General features: G+C 49.1%; 8 protein-coding genes across 8 annotated transcripts; 4 read left to right on the forward strand and 4 right to left on the reverse strand.

Annotated features, from left to right (window-relative positions):
* Positions 1 to 226: 226 nt before the first annotated feature.
* LY89DRAFT_691212 (uncharacterized protein) lies at positions 227 to 1348 on the reverse strand. Its single transcript, XM_018216254.1, has one exon. The coding sequence runs from the start codon at positions 854 to 856 to the stop codon at positions 293 to 295; it is 564 nt and encodes a 187-aa protein (XP_018062720.1). The 5' UTR covers positions 857 to 1348; the 3' UTR covers positions 227 to 292.
* Positions 1349 to 1360: 12 nt separating this feature from the next.
* Positions 1361 to 3423, reverse strand: LY89DRAFT_691215 (uncharacterized protein). The gene is made up of 2 exons (XM_018216255.1): positions 1542 to 3423; positions 1361 to 1484 (listed from the first exon to the last, which is right to left on the reverse strand). Exon 1 carries the CDS (start codon positions 2972 to 2974, stop codon positions 1775 to 1777), a length of 1200 nt encoding a protein of 399 aa, XP_018062721.1. The 5' UTR covers positions 2975 to 3423; the 3' UTR covers positions 1361 to 1484; positions 1542 to 1774.
* Positions 3424 to 4180: 757 nt separating this feature from the next.
* Positions 4181 to 5244, forward strand: LY89DRAFT_600172 (DUF1445-domain-containing protein; the record flags this gene model as incomplete). Its single annotated transcript, XM_018210145.1, has 2 exons — positions 4181 to 4694; positions 4850 to 5244. 2 exons carry the CDS (start codon positions 4181 to 4183, stop codon positions 5242 to 5244), a joined length of 909 nt encoding a protein of 302 aa, XP_018062722.1.
* LY89DRAFT_691217 (2-dehydropantoate 2-reductase) lies at positions 4847 to 6496 on the reverse strand. The gene has a single exon (XM_018216256.1). The coding sequence runs from the start codon at positions 6303 to 6305 to the stop codon at positions 5271 to 5273; it is 1035 nt and encodes a 344-aa protein (XP_018062723.1). The 5' UTR covers positions 6306 to 6496; the 3' UTR covers positions 4847 to 5270.
* Positions 6497 to 7575: 1079 nt separating this feature from the next.
* Positions 7576 to 9446, forward strand: LY89DRAFT_342081 (uncharacterized protein). The gene is made up of 4 exons (XM_018206865.1): positions 7576 to 7892; positions 7944 to 8076; positions 8123 to 8301; positions 8350 to 9446. The coding sequence occupies exons 1-4, from the start codon at positions 7791 to 7793 to the stop codon at positions 9049 to 9051; spliced, it is 1116 nt and encodes a 371-aa protein (XP_018062724.1). The 5' UTR covers positions 7576 to 7790; the 3' UTR covers positions 9052 to 9446.
* A 394-nt stretch (positions 9447 to 9840) lies between these two features.
* On the forward strand, positions 9841 to 10467 carry LY89DRAFT_742204 (uncharacterized protein; the record flags this gene model as incomplete). Its single annotated transcript, XM_018220800.1, has 2 exons — positions 9841 to 10051; positions 10274 to 10467. 2 exons carry the CDS (start codon positions 9841 to 9843, stop codon positions 10465 to 10467), a joined length of 405 nt encoding a protein of 134 aa, XP_018062725.1.
* Positions 10468 to 11207: 740 nt separating this feature from the next.
* Positions 11208 to 12605, reverse strand: LY89DRAFT_600049 (uncharacterized protein; the record flags this gene model as incomplete). Its single annotated transcript, XM_018210133.1, has 1 exon — positions 11208 to 12605. The coding sequence occupies one exon, from the start codon at positions 12603 to 12605 to the stop codon at positions 11208 to 11210; it is 1398 nt and encodes a 465-aa protein (XP_018062726.1).
* A 1130-nt stretch (positions 12606 to 13735) lies between these two features.
* On the forward strand, positions 13736 to 14355 carry LY89DRAFT_691222 (uncharacterized protein). Its single transcript, XM_018216257.1, has one exon. It carries the CDS (start codon positions 13898 to 13900, stop codon positions 14129 to 14131), a length of 234 nt encoding a protein of 77 aa, XP_018062727.1. The 5' UTR covers positions 13736 to 13897; the 3' UTR covers positions 14132 to 14355.
* The last annotated feature ends 3353 nt before the right edge of the window (positions 14356 to 17708 follow it).

Raw genomic sequence — 17708 nt, forward strand, 5'->3', positions numbered from 1 at the left:
CACCAGCACCAGCACGCGAAAGCACGAAAGAGCGCAGAATCAATGGAAGCCAAGGAAGGGCTTGTGCATAAAGCGCCCACCTCGACTGGCTCCAGAAGAAACTCCCTCCCCCATTTCCCGGACCTTACCCGGCTATTCCTTATCTCGAAGCCACCCACGTGTTTTGCCGTATGCCCACCCATGTATCGATTTGTACCAAAGTATTTATATCTTTTTTCTTATAGATCATAAATCTCCCGCTCCGTCTTGCGTGCCTGTATTTATATCCTCGCCTGCCCCAGGAAGTCCGTACTTACTCCTTTGACCTAAGGCAAGAAGGGCTCAACGTCCAACACACCAATTGATGTCGGTCCTCGATAGACATTGCGGCGAAGTTGGACACTATACTGGGTAAGATACCTGAGGAAGAGACAAACCCGGTCGGTATGCCGTGCTGACCGCGGAGGCCGCTTGCTGTTTCCGAATGGCGTTTCTGACCGCATACCATCAAAAGGAATATGAGACAGAGATGAGAAAAGATATCGAATTCGCGCGCACCGGGATTTGATGACGCGGGACACACTCGACAGACGCGACACCATCGAGGGGTCGCGAGGCTGTCGAGGACCTTGCTGCGTAAGCCAGAGACCCCTCCAAGGAACGTGGCTGAGAGGTGCCCACGATACGCGATAGCACTTGTCTCAAGAACAGAGGAACATCGAGAGAATGAAAGGCTGCGAGACCAGCGGCGCTGCATGTCCGAATAGTGGCGCCATGCACGGAATCGTAGAGAGAGATAAGGTGGCGTGAAAAGCAGTAGCCTTGCAGCCGAAATGTGTTGAGATGCATGACCTTGCAGCACATCCATCAAAAGCATGTGCTTGCAACCTGACGACCACCGCATTCGTCCTGGAGAAGAGGCTTTGTTGTCCGGTTTGGGCAGCAATCGTGATTTAGTCCGTTGCCGCTTTGGTTATATAATGCCATCTGTGTAATTGTCTTAACGTTTTAGTTGAACATGAAGATGCAAATCGATGTCCGTGATTTATTAGTCTCGAGATACGCGGATACAAGAGAATGAGTACAGTAAGGAAAGATACCCAAAAAGGTCTGAAAGTCTGCAACAAGCTGAGTCATCTTTTGATGCCGAGGAAGTGATAGATGCCACATCTAGCTCATATATGGAATGATTCGGTGGAGAGCGGTGGCTGAAGATGACTTCTGCATTGTAAGTATTCTTATCGAATAAATCGACATGCACATCTCAAAACAAAGATAAGCGTACAGAAACCCAATCAGGCTTTGCAATTGCTAGACAAATGACGTGCTCGAACATTAGCTAAACAAGCCTGTCAAATACAGCTCTTCGATCGTGGGTATTGAGGAAATGCCATCCCAGTGGTAATACATCCGTATCCATTATAACGCCATGCTTTCCCTCAGCCACTCACAATTATATATTTCTCCTCGTACGAGAGCAGGTTAAAAAAGCAAAGCAATATGAACTACATGTCCCACAAGTCAGACGCTATGTTTCGGACTTGATGCAGGTAATGACGTACAAGAGGAGAAAAAGCTGTGAACATAAAATCTAGTGGACGCTTGATGATCTTAGCGGGACATGGAGTTAAACACAAACAGTTTTCGACTCGGTTCGAAGTGGCTTGGTCTTCGTCAGGGCTTGACTTGAGTCGCAAAAGCTTTCTCAAGGAATAGGTAGCGGTGTTTTCGAGTATCGTCCAGACCTCAATAATTCTCAGTATGTCGTACAAGGTGTTTCGAGGGCTGGCTTGGCTCACAAGTAATCTCGCTCGAATTCAGCATCAAGATGAACCGGCACTCTCTCCTCCTCTGAACTCCGATCTCTCTCCTTGCTTTGGTTCTGTACCAATTGAAGTAATAGCTTGTTGTTCTGAGACACAATCAGCTCGATTTTGTCAACCTTGTTCTCTATCGCTCGTAATCGTGCATCGTTGCCCATGATGTCTCGCCAATCCTCTTTCGTCAACGCTCCTTCGACTATAACTCTTCTCGGTGGTTCAGGTGGATGTGCCATGGCATACTGTTGGGCTTCCCATTGCTGTTGCTCGATCTGCGCTTGTAAGTCCCGCGTAAGAGCGCGTTCGTTTTGTCTCTTCCGCTTGTGTGGACGATAGCCATTCATATCTTGCTCTTCACCATTTGCTACTACCATCTCTCCACTCTGATATTGTGATGGTGGTGGGGGATTTTGAGGATGTTGCTGCTGTGGGGGATATTGGTGCTGGGGTGGCTGTCCCATTTGCGCCATGGCGGGAGGAGGTTGCTGTTGTATTGGAACATGGCCGGGTTGGATAGCAGGAGCACTAGCAGCAGCGGCAGCTTCAGCCGCAATAGCTTGTCTGCGGGCTTCTTTTCGAGCTTCTTCAACCTTTCTCCTCGCGTCCACTTGTCTCATTCTCTCCGCCTCCGCTTCTCCGTCTTCGGTTTTCAAGAATTCCATCCATTGATCTAGCATATCATTTAATTCGCCCCCAGGTTTCTGCGGAATGACTCCATTCTCCCAATCGGCAATCTGACGTCTTCTTGACTCTACTAATCTCCCGACTGTTGCGCTCATCTGAGCCAGTACCTTGCCAGTATCCTTCTGGAAAGCCGTATTTACCCCTGTCCAAAACTGTGCCTTAGTTCCCTCTTTGAAATTGCCTCTTTGCTCGTAGCAGTGTTTTAACATGAGCATATGGTCCTTCTCATCGAGGTTCTGTCGCGGCTTGCGCGCCGAACTGCCAGCTGAAGAGATGACAGAACTTTCGCGCATTTCGCGTGCAGGGGTCATCAGAGACCGAGGGAGAGAAGGGGGATTCATACGGGTCTCGGTAGTAGGTGTCGACGTTGGGGTCTCGTGTTGCTGGTTGTTTGTGGTCTGCTGTGTGGGCGAGGGACGCGGACTATTATTGTTTGATGGGGTTGATGGAGGCAGAATCGGAGCGGGTTGACGATTATTTGCGGGCGCCATTGCGACAAGTTTGAAGGTATGGAATGCCGATGGCATTGAATCATCCAGTCTCGCACTGAGGGGGGTTTGCGGTCGTGTTGACTTGCATTGCTGTCGAGACCAAAATGCACGATTCTGGTCTTATGGATGCGAAAGTGACCTAACCGAATGCGTGCTAGTCCAATTGGAACATTAATTTATGAAAGCCCCTGAGAAAGTACGTACTTTTTCTCTGTTCCAGGAAAAGGGAAATGGGAGGCTGAGAACTCCGAAACGACACAAATCGCTTCTTCCCAACGGTCAGCTGTGGCTGAGAGTTACCCAGATCTTTGGTCTGCATCTCTTTCGTCTCTGCGTCTTCACCGCCGCCGTTGACGTTATTTCCTCACTTTCTTTTGCACAACCAAAGCAGTTTCCTGGTGCAGCTGAGAGAATATGGTACGAGTGTGGCCAAGTGAACTCGATCTGCGTGCACTGCTAGTTCATATCTATGTCCAGTGGTCAAGTGTTCCATTGCACACACTATAATGTATCTCCTTAAACTTTCTGCCCTCGTTCTCATTACGTACCGGTATGAGGCGCTGTCGGGGTCTAGTCCAGATCCACGGGTACGGGAACGAAATTACACCAAGACAGAAGATCATGTTGCCGTCAAATTTTAGTTCTCGGTCACACGAGCATTCTTTGTCACAAGGCTGATCTCTGGCTATAAAGATGGGGGTACTTGGCTACCTCAGATGTACTTTGCAACATTGCCATCGTCCTCGATATCTCAACGGCCTAGAGTATCTGACAAGGATCATCCAACGGCCGCCTCAAACAGTCAACACGGAGCCGGAAGTCCATCACCAACCATCTTCTCATCTGCATACATCTGCAAGGCTGATCAGATAGATAGCAAGCCAGCTCCGAAGACGTCACTTTAAGACTTATCTCTTCACGTTGCTCAAGAGGCTACAAAGGTGACAGCTTGAAACACTTTGAGCTGTCCTCAACAGTCGTTCCCGCGTTGGTGTTCACCAATTGTCCTTCTTTAGGTGGAACATTTGCCACTATCCCTTTCTCACCAGAACCGCATCTGCTCTTTCCTTAAAAGAACACATCTGCACCTTCTTCATCCTCATTTCACCCTCACATATCTCAATTCACTCAACAACCGCCAATATGCCTTCTTTTCAGCAAAGTGGTTCGCCCACTTCCACTCTCACTTTACAAACAACTTCTCCAATGGCATCCAATAGACTTCTTACTGGCGCCTCCGTTCGGAAAGCATCTCGCAATGGCTCCCACAAGACCACCACTGCTGGACTCGCACCCTCATATCTTCAAGCAAATCTCATCATTCTTCCTTCACGTTATGCAACCGACTTCCGTCTCCTCTGCGCGCGGAACCCAGTCCCTTGTCCACTTCTCGCTGAATCAAAGACGAGCGGTAGCTGGGATGCCGTCAAATCATGGGTTGACGGTCTTTCTGGTGATGAGATCATCTCGAGATTCGACATCAGACGAGACGCTCCCAAGTATATGGTCTACCGCGACAGCAAGCTCGTCAGATTCCAATGTGATGACATTCTCAACGAGTGGTCTGAGGATCACGTTGCCTTCTTCATTGGGTGCTCTTTCAGTTTCGAATCGGCTCTTGCAGATGCCGAGTTGCCACCAAGACACTCAGTCCTTCGCCGCAATGTACCAATGTACAGAACGAAGATATCACTCTGTCCCGCTGGCGTCTTCACTTCAGGTAAGCCAGACTCGGGCAACATTCGCGCAACTCAGCTATCTCGGGGCGCTTCAGACTTGAAGTTACTCCAAATGCAAGCATATCTCAGTGGCATATGATTCGCGGGGCATTTTCGTCCATTTTATCTATGAGAGATATACTAATTCTCATAACAGGGACTTATGTGGTATCGATGAGACCATATCGAAGGTCTGAGATTGAGGCAGTGAGAAATATTACCAGGCCGTTTACGGCTACGCATGGAGAGCCGCTTGCATGGGGATGGGATGCGATCCAACAACTGGGAATCACGGACATCGACCAACCAGAATGGGGCGACACACCATTGACGCTTGACGGACGGCCGCTAGGTCATAGTGAAGGGAATGAGGAAGAAATTCCTGTCTTTTGGGGATGCGGTGTGACTCCACAGGAGGCTGTAATGAGAGCGGGTCTGCAGGGTACCATAATGGCTCATGCGCCGGGACACATGCTCGTCCTAGACTGTCGGGACTGGGACATAATGGAGAAGCCAGCAGAGGGGATGGAAGAAGCAGAGGAACGTATGTAATATTAGACAACACCATAATTCGATGATTAGATCTTACTGCTCCGTTTCTGCGCTTCTCTGTTCTCCTGGGCCATCCGCAAGAGAGCATACAAACTCTGTAGTCTGGGCATTTCCAACCCTTTCTCTCTTGCTATCCGGATGGGATTACCCAAAATAACCTCAAGTTCCATTGTCTTGCCCGACTCCCAATCCAAGAGCATGCTGGGCTTACTACCACTTGCGTTCCTCTGCGTGCTTCTCAATATGGCTTCACTAGTAGCAAATTCCTTTGGCAAAGGCGTGCCCAACACTTTTGGGGCGGTAGATAACACTTCTTCCATGACTCCTTTCAGATGGAGATACAGTTCCGGGTCCGTGGACATAGCATTATTCGTCGAGCCACCAGATAGAACTGCAGATGGGTTCATACTCGCATTAATCGCAATCTTGTGCCACCGCACCATCTGCAATTTGGAGGATGAGTAGGCTTCCGCATCTTTGATCCCGCCGGCTTGAAGCAGCTGTACAAAGTTCCTATTGGACTCAATTGCTATCTGTTCTTCTGCTGCTGCTGCTGTTGTGCTTGTGGAACCCGATGCGGGAAGATAAGGTCCAATGCTGATTCGAGTCCAGCGATTGTGCTTGATAACTCCGTGAGATGTTTGCGCCGCGCTGACGATGGTGACGGCACTCAATATGACAGCAGAAGGGAAGCGTTTGGTGTATGGTTCCTCCACTCCCAGGCCGTTCTGTATCAAGACGATTGCGGTATGTGTACCCTTCACCAGTCCCTGCAGGATGACAGAATCGTCACTGACGTCCGGTAAAGCTTTCGTGCTCACGACAATATAGTCCCATTCGATCTCCGAGTCGACTGCTTCTTTGGGGTTGGCGAACGTCTGCTGGGGTCTGAATGTAAAGGAGCCGTATTGCGGAGAGGTCACGGAGAAGCCGTTGGCCTTCACGACCTGGTAATTCGAGCGACAGATGACTGAGACCTGTACAGCGGGCACCTGGGCCAGACGAGAGGCATAGAAAGCTCCGACAGCGCCAGCTCCAACAATCAGAATGTTCACCGTCATTTCCGAATATTGGGAATGAGGTTGCGAAGTCGCAGTTGAACGAGAGCGGTCAAAGTAAAGTACGTACTATGACTGGGGTGTGGTTGTCGGGTGACAGGGCTGTGAAATTCCTAGCCGATTTTGGTATTCGAGAACACTGAAATGTCCCGTACCAATTCTAGCATTGCACACTAGTGCATTGTCCGTTTCTACTTGAATTCAAGTTCTGACTTATCAAGAAGCTATTCTACGTTCTCATTAAAAAAATTAAATATAAAATTAAATTGTTATACGTAATACTTTACATTTTGTAAATTTGGGCCTTGTCGCAAAATCGGCCACGAAATTCACCGATGGAGAGACAGGGCTCGTTCGTTCCTCGGCAGTGAGTGAATCCTCTCCTCTCGGATCTCTCCCAGAACAAATATTCATCAAACTTTCAGAAGCCTGGATGGAAGATTGGAACTCACCCCACGCGGGATGAGAAATTTCAGCCTCGATCAACGGCCGCTTTGCAGTCACTGCTGCAAGTCTTGAGCATAAATTTGTGCAAATCCAGTCAGCAAGAGGTCACACGCAAGCAGGATGTCTTCACTTCAGAAAGTGCCCAGGTGGGTGAAAGGTCTGGATCATCACCCGTAATGCTTCAATAGTTGACGCCAATATTGCGCGAAGAAATTCTAACAGTTCAGACCCTGATCGCCTTGCGAGAAATCTGACGGGTCACCCCTTGCAGCGTTGGCTGCTTCACCTTTCTTTCTGTTGCGTCGAGACTCGTATTGGTGTGACGGTTCCTGGACTCTTCTTATTCCTCGTTCTTTCCCGCAGCAACAGACGAACGACATATCACAAGACGCCTACTCGCAGATGTCCAATGAGGGCTCTGATCTGAAGAACCGGCCTGATCGACAGAGCATCTGTGCATATGTTGCAGTTGATATATACTTAAAGTTCCGTCAGAAAGGATAATCCAAGTAATATACAGTATCACCTCAGCATCCCAGTTGCACGAATCGAGGCCAATCGCAAGGGGGAAAGGGGCACTCGGACAGTTCCGTCCCGCTGCGTGTAACATACCAACATTCTTCCTACCACGAGGCGCGAGTCAGCGCAAGGCTATCACGAGCACGAGGTATTAGGGCTCTAGCGAATCATGACTCGCTGCTCATAGTTACAGTTACGATGTTTCACTCTCTTCAATTGTCTTTCTTGGCTGGCGAAACCAGTCAGGAATGTAATTTCGTCGATCTTCATCGATCATCCGAAAGCTTATTTGATGGCCAGAGAGTATATGACTCCACTTGGAGGGCTTAGTGGTTCATCCTGCTGTTTCCCCAGACATTTATGCTTACTTCGATTTCTACTCCTCGAGTGTTCATTTATAATGTCTAGATCAAAATTCATCATTAAGCGATGGTGATCGAAGCTCTAGCTGTGTTTCTATGACAGAGGGACCTCCTCACACTAGGTAGATTGGAAAGTCCCACAATTCTTCTACAACTCATTATGAGGCTCGCTGGACCATTGAGCTTCCTTTCAATTCTCTTGCTCTCAGCTACCGTCCAAGCGAATATACAACAATATCTCGACTCAGTACCAGAATGCGGTGTAAGATCTACTACACCTTCCTCTTGGAATGATAGCTCACCGGAATACCAGCTTGCTTGCGTCACCTCGATCATACCGCACTTCAACTGCAATATATCAATCCCATGTATCTGTACCAACAACTCCCGCTCATCCGCCCTCAACACTTGCGTCTCTAAAAATTGCACAATCATCGAACAACTACGTAAGTCTTTCTCGGCCGTGATGACCACGAACTGACACAACATCAGAAATCGTCAATATAACCCATCTAGCATGCGGAGAACCAGTTCAATCCCGTCAAGCGCATCTCATCGGAACAGTCGCTCTCGGGATCGTAGCCTTTAGTTTCGTAAACCTACGTCTCTACTCACGCTGGACCCTAGGAGGGATATGGAACGCAGACGACTGGATCATGGTGGGCGTTGATGTAATCCTCCCAAACCACAAACTAAATTCCCACTAACCAGTCTCACAGGGATGTCTACTCCCATTCATGATAGTAGGCTGTCTCGCAGCCGCCGAAGGCTTCGGCAAAAACATCTACAACGTCGGCACCGAAAACTTAGTAACAGCCCTCGAAGTCTTTTTCTGGGGAGAAATAGCCTACGTGACCTTATTAGGACTCTGCAAAACGTCTGTTCTGCTCTTCTACCTGCGCATCTTTCCTTACACGCGCTGTCGGATCGCTTGCTACATCACTCTGGCCTGGGTCGGTATCTGCACCGTCCTCTACCAATTCTTAGTGCTATTGCAATGTTTACCTCTAAGCTACAACTGGGAAGGATGGAAGCAAGACCTAGGACATCCGGACAGATGTCTAGACCTGAATGCCCTAAACTACAGCTCCGCTGGAATCAACATCGCCCAGGATCTCGTAATCCTCGTAATCCCCGTCCCATGGCTGGTAGGCCTGAACTGCAGCCTCCGAAACAAACTGCAAATCCTCGCCATGTTCGGAGTAGGCATCTTCATCTGCCTCTGCTCCATCATCCGTCTGACCAAACTGCCCTCTTTTAAAGCGACCAAGAACCGACGTGGGAGTTCACCGATCCGATGTATTGGACTGCTATCGAGGTCTATGTTGCGATCATCATTCCCTCGCTGCCAGCTATTCAATCGCTGCTTTCGCATCACTTTCCTGCGTTCTTTGCGAGTGATACGCCGGTGCCGTCGTTGAGGGTTGATCAGCAGCATCCGTATCAGCGGTCGAGATCGCTGACGAAGGGGACGGGGACGGGATCTACAGTGTCGGGAGAGAGTCGGGGGAGCGAACGGCAGGTGAGTAGCGGAGGAAAGGAAGAGTGGTTAGAATTGGGGGATAAAAGGCAGGGGACAGTATCGACGGGCGTGATGGCGGACAGAAGTTGGGGTGATAGGAGGGAGTAGATATAGAATAACGAGGGGATAGGAATCGTTGTTAGTACGAGTACGCACACTGTTGTTCAGACGCGAGAACAGGGTTGGCTGGATGATATTGAAGTTGGAGATGGGCGCGGAGGAATGGAGACCTGGAAGCTGTTTGAGAGGAGTGAAAGTTGAGTGGGTTTGACATGAATCTTATGCTTATGAGCTCATGGGATTGAATTTGGGGAATGGAGAGTGTCTAAAAGAGATGGATAAATTGGAGAGAGAGAGGGCTTTAAGTGGAGATGAAGCAGTGCTTGGCCATCAAACCTAAAAATGTCGAAGACATTCGACAACAGGAGTCCAAGAACAACAATCCACGAGACCAGGGAGGAGGACGTACCGAATAACGATGAAACATCAACCATGCAAAATCCACCCCCCACAGCAGAATCCTCGCCTCCAACACAGACATCCACTCAAACAAAAGCCATCCAACCAAAGACATGCAATATATTCGTCCAAACCCACAACCAAGAAACGAACATCCATCTATCAAAATTGCCAGCTTGGAAACAGACATTGACACTAATTCATTGAACGAACGTCCACCCATCCAAAAATGCTCAGTTTGGAAACAGACATCAACACCAATCCCCTCACTATCGACCACAAACTCGACATTCAAGCATACAAGATTCCGTATAATATCATCACAATGGTCTGCGACCTCCTAGAGAGCGCCAAAGGCAGTCAGCCATCCAAGCTCCTAGAGTGCCTCGAAAAAGACCTGACCGATTCCGCTCAAGAATCTCTTGCTTCTACGAGTACTGGTAAGCAACGTTCGAGTTTCCCTACCAGCTACCTTGAATTCCTCGGTTGACACTCGGACATAGTATTCCTTGCTTGCAGCCGAGATTGTTTTGGTACATACATAAAAGTCTGACGGACGAATCTTGATCCTCGCGTAGCTATTATATAGCGTAAGTATAAGTAGGAGAATTACAAACTGAATTTATTTGGAGATTATTGCTATTGCTGAGAACCACGGATAGCTATTGTTGACATAGATGTTGGAATGGTCTTAACGACGACGGTAGTCGCCTGGCGAGAAACGGTCCAAGATCTTTTGTATGTGGGACAATCAGTTGATGTTGTACAGCAAACTCCTTTGTATTCAGACCCGATTTCTGCTTGTGGTATTGAGCTCATTCATACTATTAAGCAAGCTCGGGGAGTCTTTTCTTAGCTGAGTCTTGTTCCCTTCGGATTCCAGTTTGCTCAAAATTATGTGATAGCATCTCGTCACCCGAGACATTCAGGCAAACACAATGATTAAACACCAAGTATTCTTGTAAAGGGTATCTTCATTTCACCGCTCTCGCTTTCGCTTTCGCTCCGCTATGCCGTGCTATGCTAAGCGCAGCTCGCTGTAATCTTCTCTCTTCTCCGCCGCTGGTCCTCTTCACCGCTCACCCTCTCCAAACAAAAGAAACAATTAACTAGCTCGGATATGCCATAGCAGTGATCCTGTATTCTATCTATGGTGGTGTATCATCCCAATTCCTTCCTTTCCCTTTCATTCTACTCCGTGTTGAAAAAAGAAGTTAAACCGCCCGCCCAGTCCAATAAAAGCAAAGTCCAGCTCCATTTAGAGAAATCCAATCTTGAAGTTTTGTTTGCCCCCGCAGTATTTTGTTTTTGAAAATAGACTTTTTTCGCCTTCCCAATCCTGTTGCTCCAGCCAAGAACGTAGCCACCGGACTAGCAAAGTCAATCCTTCTCCATAGGTGCTTACTGTAAAAGAAATTCCGCCGAAAAGAAACCACCAAGCCTGCTACTATAGCCAAGCGAGCCCCTCAACACCTGTCTGACAAGGAGATAGTAATCGCCATTGAACCGCGATGAGCGAATGGAGAGTATAAACCTGGCTCGCATCTTAAGCCCCGAAGCCGAGTCTTCCGTGGAAACGGTAAGTAAATAAATATATCACATGCTCCCCAGTGGCCGTCCGAAATTGACACTCGGCTTCAATCTCAAAACCGGAACATCGTCTTTCTCGTCATCGTCTTCGTCTAAGGTCGACCTTGGCGGGGGACCGATGCTGGCTCTGCTATCCTCGGGATCATTACTGGGACTGACATCGGCACTCTTCCTCGCTTCCTCCAGTTTCTCTACCAACTTCTCCAGAAAAGCGTCGTTCTTCACCGTATCGGTGGTCAATCCCAGTGGACCTGAAAGTTCTCTATCCCCGTGATCGTCTTCCTCCGGTTCATCCTCGACAGTTTCCGGAACGTACTCATCAGGAGGAGCAATAGAAGGCCGATGCACTCTCTCGATCTTTGTGTGATGTTCTTGTGTTGGCGTAGCGCCACCGCTCTCACCATCTGCACCCAAGAACGAGAACTTGGAGATGGAGTGATTTGGCGTATGGCCAGCATGCATTGTTAACCTCCTATTCTCCGGCTGAGTGACGACTTCCAGAGTCTTCTTTTGCTTCTCTTCCTTGGAATTGCTTCTGCTCAGATTCGTGATATCTCGCGGAGGCGGTTTAATGTCCGGCGAGAGCTTCAGTGGTGATCGCCGTGGGCTTAAGACCTTGGCAGCGAAAGTAGGATCAACAGCTGAGGCTTTGATAAGGACTCCTTCTAATTCAGGTTGAATATGTGAGATATCGATACTCTCAGCAGGTGCTTCGTGAATAGCTTCCAGATCATGAGTGCTTGGCGGAGACTGAATGAAGTCTGAAGACGTAAGCTCCTTGCTGGTAACACAAATCGCGGTCTCTCGTGGCGCATGGACATCGTCAACCCTCAGGTCTGTGTTCTCGGAAGGATCAAAGGTTCGACTAGGATTCCTCGGAGCAGGCGCATAGAATGGACTACCGTCAGCATTCCTTCCCGATTCTTGCGGAACGGTCCGCGAGTGCACACTATCGATACTGCCAGCTACTGATACGGGATTCGATCCAGGACTCGTGAAGCCGAAGATGGGTTGTCTGTGGGTGATGGGATGTGGGATTCGCGCCTGGTTTCCACTCTTCCCTAGTTCCGCCTCCAATTCTAGGATGCGAGCCTTCAATAGATCACGCTCTTTATCCCACAGTGCTCGTTCTTCTGCCATGACTTCCTCCATCCTCGCTCGGTCTGCAGCCATGTGTGCTCTCTCACCTTCACTCTGACTCCTTAGTTTCTGGGTGTATGCCCTCCAGTCCTCTACCAGAGCCGCGCTATCTTCCTCGGCGCTCGCAGACCTGGTCTTTGGTGGAGAAATCGGATGCGACTGGTTCTGCGACGAGAGTTGGGTGTTGGGAGACGGCGAGCCACTGTTGTGTGGAGAAGGGATATAATCAGGCACGCTGCGCGGGACGTTGAGAGGAGAGATCATCGGATCGTTGCGACCTAGGTATTTGCGGGGTGAATCGAGAGCGCCTGAAGGCAGGAACGAGTCTGACGGGTGTTTAGACATCGTGGTAATTGAGTTTGGAGGTTGTGGTTGTTGATCATTGACTTTGGTGTGACGGAGTTGGCTGGCCGCGATTTATGACGTTGGCGATGGGGACGGCGCACGCGACTTCCCGGATGTCAACTGCGCGAAGTGGAGATGGGTGCGAGTGTTGACAGTGCAGTGAGTTGTAGCTGGAGGATGATGACACCTCAACATAGGATCATATGTCACGATGCGGTGTGTTTGTATGTGTTGTCCTTTGTTACGAAAAGGGGAGAAAGCAGCATTCAGGTGGAGTTGTAGACGGGATGTTCACAAGTACAGTACAGTACTGGGGGCTAGGGGGGAAGCGGATGATGGGCCACAGGAGGGAGGGAAGTTCAGTTCAGTGAAGTCTATCTTACCAAGGAACGGCCCGAAAGACTGGCGGACAGCGATCAAGCCAATCGAAGCCGGACAGACCCCAAACCCGACTAATAGGATCGCACGGCGTGTCTCGATCCTCCGCTCAAACACCCATCAATGAATGCATCCCGACGGCGCTCTTCCTTTCCAGCTTCTTACTACATACATACAGTATGTGGCACATGTAAGAAGAAACAGTCAGACCGTCTGTTCTGTTCTTGGTGAATGTCCATGTCCATGTCCCGCCGCCGCCGTCTGCTGCAGTTCATTGAAACGCCGTGCGAAGAACCACTGCGCGCTGAGTGGACTGGGACCCAACCATGCGGCTTCCGGGCGAATCCTGGACGGGATTTTCAGGGCCCAAAATGCACAGTCGAGCACTCCCCTGAATCTGAAAAGTCCCGGATGCTGATGTGACGTGGCTCGAATCCTTGCTCGTCGTTTAGTGTCTGGAGACTCTGGACCCTCGACTCCTGTCCAGTATCGACACTTGGTCCCGGGAGACGTGGTGCCCTGGGACGGGAGTGCCGGGAGAAAGGGAGAGCTGAGTTGCGGGCGGTCGAGATGCGGATGCCACTTTCACCATGTTTGCTGGCTGCTACCCAAGAGTGCTGGACAGAACACATACATACAGATTGTACTCGTTACGACTCCTGAATCACCTCTCATCACAGTGAGGCTTCCATGGACACGTTGAGACTCACGTGAATCGTGAGATGGTCGAACAAAAAGGAGAGTAGGTAATGTTACTATTTCATCTCTTCTCTCTAATTTCAATCCGTCTCGAACTACTATAACTTCTCTCTCGATCTTCCTTCACAACCTACATGAATCTGATCAACTTCTTCGATGACCTCGGCATTTACCTTCTGTGCCGACCGCTCGATTTCATCCACCGCCTCCAACTCCTGAACCTTTTTGACGACATGGGTATCGTTCTCCTGATACAGCCGCTCGGGTACCTGCACCGTTTTGCCGATATCGTGATTCGAGCTGATGAAGAGGACAGAACGCTTGATAAGACTTGGCCTGCGCCTCCGAAACGTCGATATTCGAGGTGATATGGAATAACGACTCGCCTGGGAGGCGATAAGAGTCCCTTATCTAGTTCGACTTGATTGGCCCAGGGCGAAGGAGAATGGATCCTGGGCTTTGAAAATACGGTCATTGGCGAGAGGAATGGATACCGCCGGAATCTAGGCTCCGGTCCGCAAAGAGGAGGAGGACCCAGGGTCTCAGCATAACAGCTGTTCGAGAAGCTGGACTTCGACGGATTCCTGGCGAGAATGTGAAATCAGAATTTGGGATTGAGATGTATTAAGAATCGGTTAGGAATGAAGAAAGAACGAGGAAGGGACTTTTGGGTGATTGTCCTCGACTATGCTCTTGTGAACTGCTGTGCGAGGAGGCTCTTTGTTTCTTACGAAGTTGATTTCATTTCTTGACATTAATGTTCTCAAAAGATTGAAGAAGATACAGACATTAGCTTTTGATAGAAGTGTGTAACTTACTCGAGCTTTAAATATGCGTCCAATGTTTGACTTCATACTAATACTTCAGATTGTCTAAAAGCTTTTCCCTCTTCCAGAAATTAATACAAGTGTCCAGCGCTGTTTGAGGGTACACATTCACTTGAAAATATCTGGATCTTCCCGACATCAGTCTCTCGAGAATACTCGATTCTCGGACGGACAATGACATCAGATTAAATCTCAACTCAGACATGAAGCGCCACAATCGATGGTGAGAGGAACTTGTCTGGAATTCACTTGAGTATGACTTGTACGTCGTGTGGCGTTGTGATGCAGACCTGATATCAACTTCATGACAGACTTAAGTCTACAGACGTTCCAAATACTCTTCCCAAACTTGCTGTAGAGCCAGGACACGCCCAATTGAGGGTCATGATGCCTCTTCAAGGATGGCATTAGGACGGCCCAAAGGAGAACAAACTTTCGAAACAATCCACCCCACAATATCATCGACTACTGACCGTACTCTGACGGGAACGCGGACCAGAAGTACAAAATCTAGACCCAGAATGCATGCAACACTAGACCATCATCCTGCATGAAAGAAAGAAAAATTCGCGCGACAAAACCCAGTACTTATATCGGCTTTGCACACGGGAAGAGAAGCAAGATGAAAAATCTGCTTCTCACACCTCCCCAAGAACGAAAGAAAAAGCAACATCTTTTCCAGAATAGGAGAGCTCGCACACGACAACGGCACGGAGGATGCACAATTTGCACAAGTTAGCCTTATGCACACGATCCTGCATTCGAGGATCCGGAATTGTCGCACCTCGATTGGGTTGCACATGAAGAACGTACGGGGCAGCTGCAGAACAGGAGATGCAGTCGGCGTAAATGCCGCAGTTGAGCGCGTGATGACCAGAATTCCGTGGGATGAAGCGTGGGGATATTGTGTTCCATGGGGTATTGGAGACACCGCCTTTTCTGATGTGTTGCCGAAGATGGAAACCAATCTTCCGAGATGGGACATGGTTTCGGCTTCGTGATCGGCTTCCATATTGGGTTTGGAGAGGAGTTGGAAGATGTCGCGCTGAGAAGGCACTCCTCGACCTGAAGTATGAGACGAGATAAAAGTAAAATGTCCCGTGTTCTCCCAGAGATACCGTCGAGAGGAAATCGTTGTCATTGGAAGCCGACGATACTTTCTCCACGATCCTGCAGCGACCCGTCGCCGTCGCCGTCACCGTCACCGTAGCCGTAGTGTCTCCCAATCGTAAATAAGCTTCATGCATGTCATGCACGATGACTTTCTGGATTGAGGTACCTACATCTGGAGTTACACAGACTGGTGGAAACTTTCCCAGCTGCGAAAAGCGTGTATTCAGCCAGAACGACGTAATGCTCACATGAACAGCGGCAACACATTCAGCTCGTATTGCGTTGAGCGAGTTCGTCTGTTCGGGAAGGTGACACTGACATCGGCCCCTAGAGGGTTGAAGACTGTTTGTTCCCAGGCGGCTTGCTCGTGCGACCTGAATGTAGAAGTCAGGACGGGAAAGAGTTCAATATCAAGATGACCAACATTGGGAGGGACAGACTAGCACTATGTCAGTGTCTGACAGTATCTCAGAGGTAAAGGTATCAGTTGTGGAAGTTTTTCATTTGACAGCCACCTATCAAACACATCTAGAAGTCTTTCTTAGAACAGGAGTTGGATCCAATCGCTGGAATACCCTTGGCCGGCCCGACCAGAGACAAGAAGTATGAAACCCGCGTGTCTTAGTATTGACGGCGGGAATAACGAAGAGAGATTTTGGAGATTGTTTCCTGGCCTTCTTGATATTTCACGTCCACGAAATCTCTCTCAATATCAGGGTCATCCGATGATGGCGTCGTCGGTGCGCAATAGCAGCGGGTATCTGTGCTCTGACTGCTCCCAGCACCGTGATACTGTACCTATGTATATGTATGTGAAATGGTGGTGGGGTTGAAGGAGCGGAACCATGCGCTGTCTGGATCGTCGTTGTCGGCCAACGTAGAACTCTATTTTTCAAAAGTCGCAGGCTGCTCTGCCAAACACCGTTGTGCTCTTGGGAACAGGTATATAACGAATGGGTGTGGGTGATTGAACTATTTCATCTCCACGAAGAGAGGAGAGCAGACATCGTGATCGATCATGATCCTCCTTCAGCGCCTGGACTCATCTGCAAGTCACATTGACGCCCCTCACTCCCGGATGTCCAGGATATAATTTTGAGCCCCACGCGATTGCCGCCCATACTGTCAGTTGCAGCATCGAACACCTGTAGACATCTTCATCTATGTCGTGATGTGAGCAGTCTTCCAGTCAGTCAAGAGGAGCATCGCCCTCCTCGTCGATGACTTGTGCTGACGTTACCCAGAGGCACCCCTTGCCTCTTCTCGTGTCGCCTTCTACAGTATTGTTCTTGGTTTGTTCGGTGCGTCTTGGCTCGGCCTTGGCCTGGAAATTTCGCCATACCAGCAGCTGCACGATTGTCTCATTGCTCAAATGGTGATCTGGGATCCGTTCAAGGTGTGTACCTGCTTCTTGGCGGAAAAACTCGTTCGTGTGGCTCTTGGCCGTCCTGCCGTCGTGAGCTTGCTCTATCCCCAGCAGCAGATCAATATATATATATATTTAGATGCTCGTCCACAACCATGGTTGGCTGTGTCGTCAATGTCCTCTTTCGCGACGGATACTGCCTGAAAACTCCACATGTGTGCCGTTTTCGTCCGAGATGCTGCTTTTGTGTGATATGTACTGTAGAGTTGGAACTTTGCCAGCGCAAGTCTTCTAGCGGCATGTATCACCAGCTTGGGTACGGCGGATGATACATTACTCGCCTCATCGGTATCTGAAGGGCGCACGCTGCGAGATAACCAGGTCAAGGTTGTACACGGAGACACAGAGGCAGCATAGGATTCGACAGAATAAAAAAAAAGCTCGCCATCAAAGTTTGATGCATCTGCCAACCCTGCAAGCACCCAGACACACTTTTTCTCTTTTGGGAAAGCCGATCGATCATAAGAGACCTCTAGGTTGTGTTGCCTCTTTGCCGCTGAGCAAAAGTTTTTGTGAACAATTATTAGACAGTAGGTACTGTACAGTACAGGAGTGGGGATTGTCGTTCTCATTCCGCTC

The sequence above is a fragment of the Mollisia scopiformis genome, assembly GCF_001500285.1.
Source record: "Mollisia scopiformis unplaced genomic scaffold LY89scaffold_33, whole genome shotgun sequence".
NCBI classification, from domain to species: Eukaryota; Fungi; Ascomycota; class Leotiomycetes; order Helotiales; family Mollisiaceae; genus Mollisia; species Mollisia scopiformis.

Bases quoted from the DNA above. Each gene is read 5' to 3' on its own strand.
- LY89DRAFT_691212 (XM_018216254.1), bottom strand. From the start codon at position 856: ATGCTTTTGATGGATGTGCTGCAAGGTCATGCATCTCAACACATTTCG.
- LY89DRAFT_691215 (XM_018216255.1), bottom strand. From the start codon at position 2,974: ATGGCGCCCGCAAATAATCGTCAACCCGCTCCGATTCTGCCTCCATCA.
- LY89DRAFT_691217 (XM_018216256.1), bottom strand. From the start codon at position 6,305: ATGACGGTGAACATTCTGATTGTTGGAGCTGGCGCTGTCGGAGCTTTC.
- LY89DRAFT_342081 (XM_018206865.1), top strand. From the start codon at position 7,791: ATGAGGCTCGCTGGACCATTGAGCTTCCTTTCAATTCTCTTGCTCTCA. The intron at 8,077-8,122 runs GTAAGTCTTTCT...ACACAACATCAG, and splicing joins CACAATCATCGAACAACTAC to AAATCGTCAATATAACCCAT. The intron at 8,302-8,349 runs GTAATCCTCCCA...CCAGTCTCACAG, and splicing joins GGATCATGGTGGGCGTTGAT to GGATGTCTACTCCCATTCAT.
- LY89DRAFT_691222 (XM_018216257.1), top strand. From the start codon at position 13,898: ATGAATCTGATCAACTTCTTCGATGACCTCGGCATTTACCTTCTGTGC.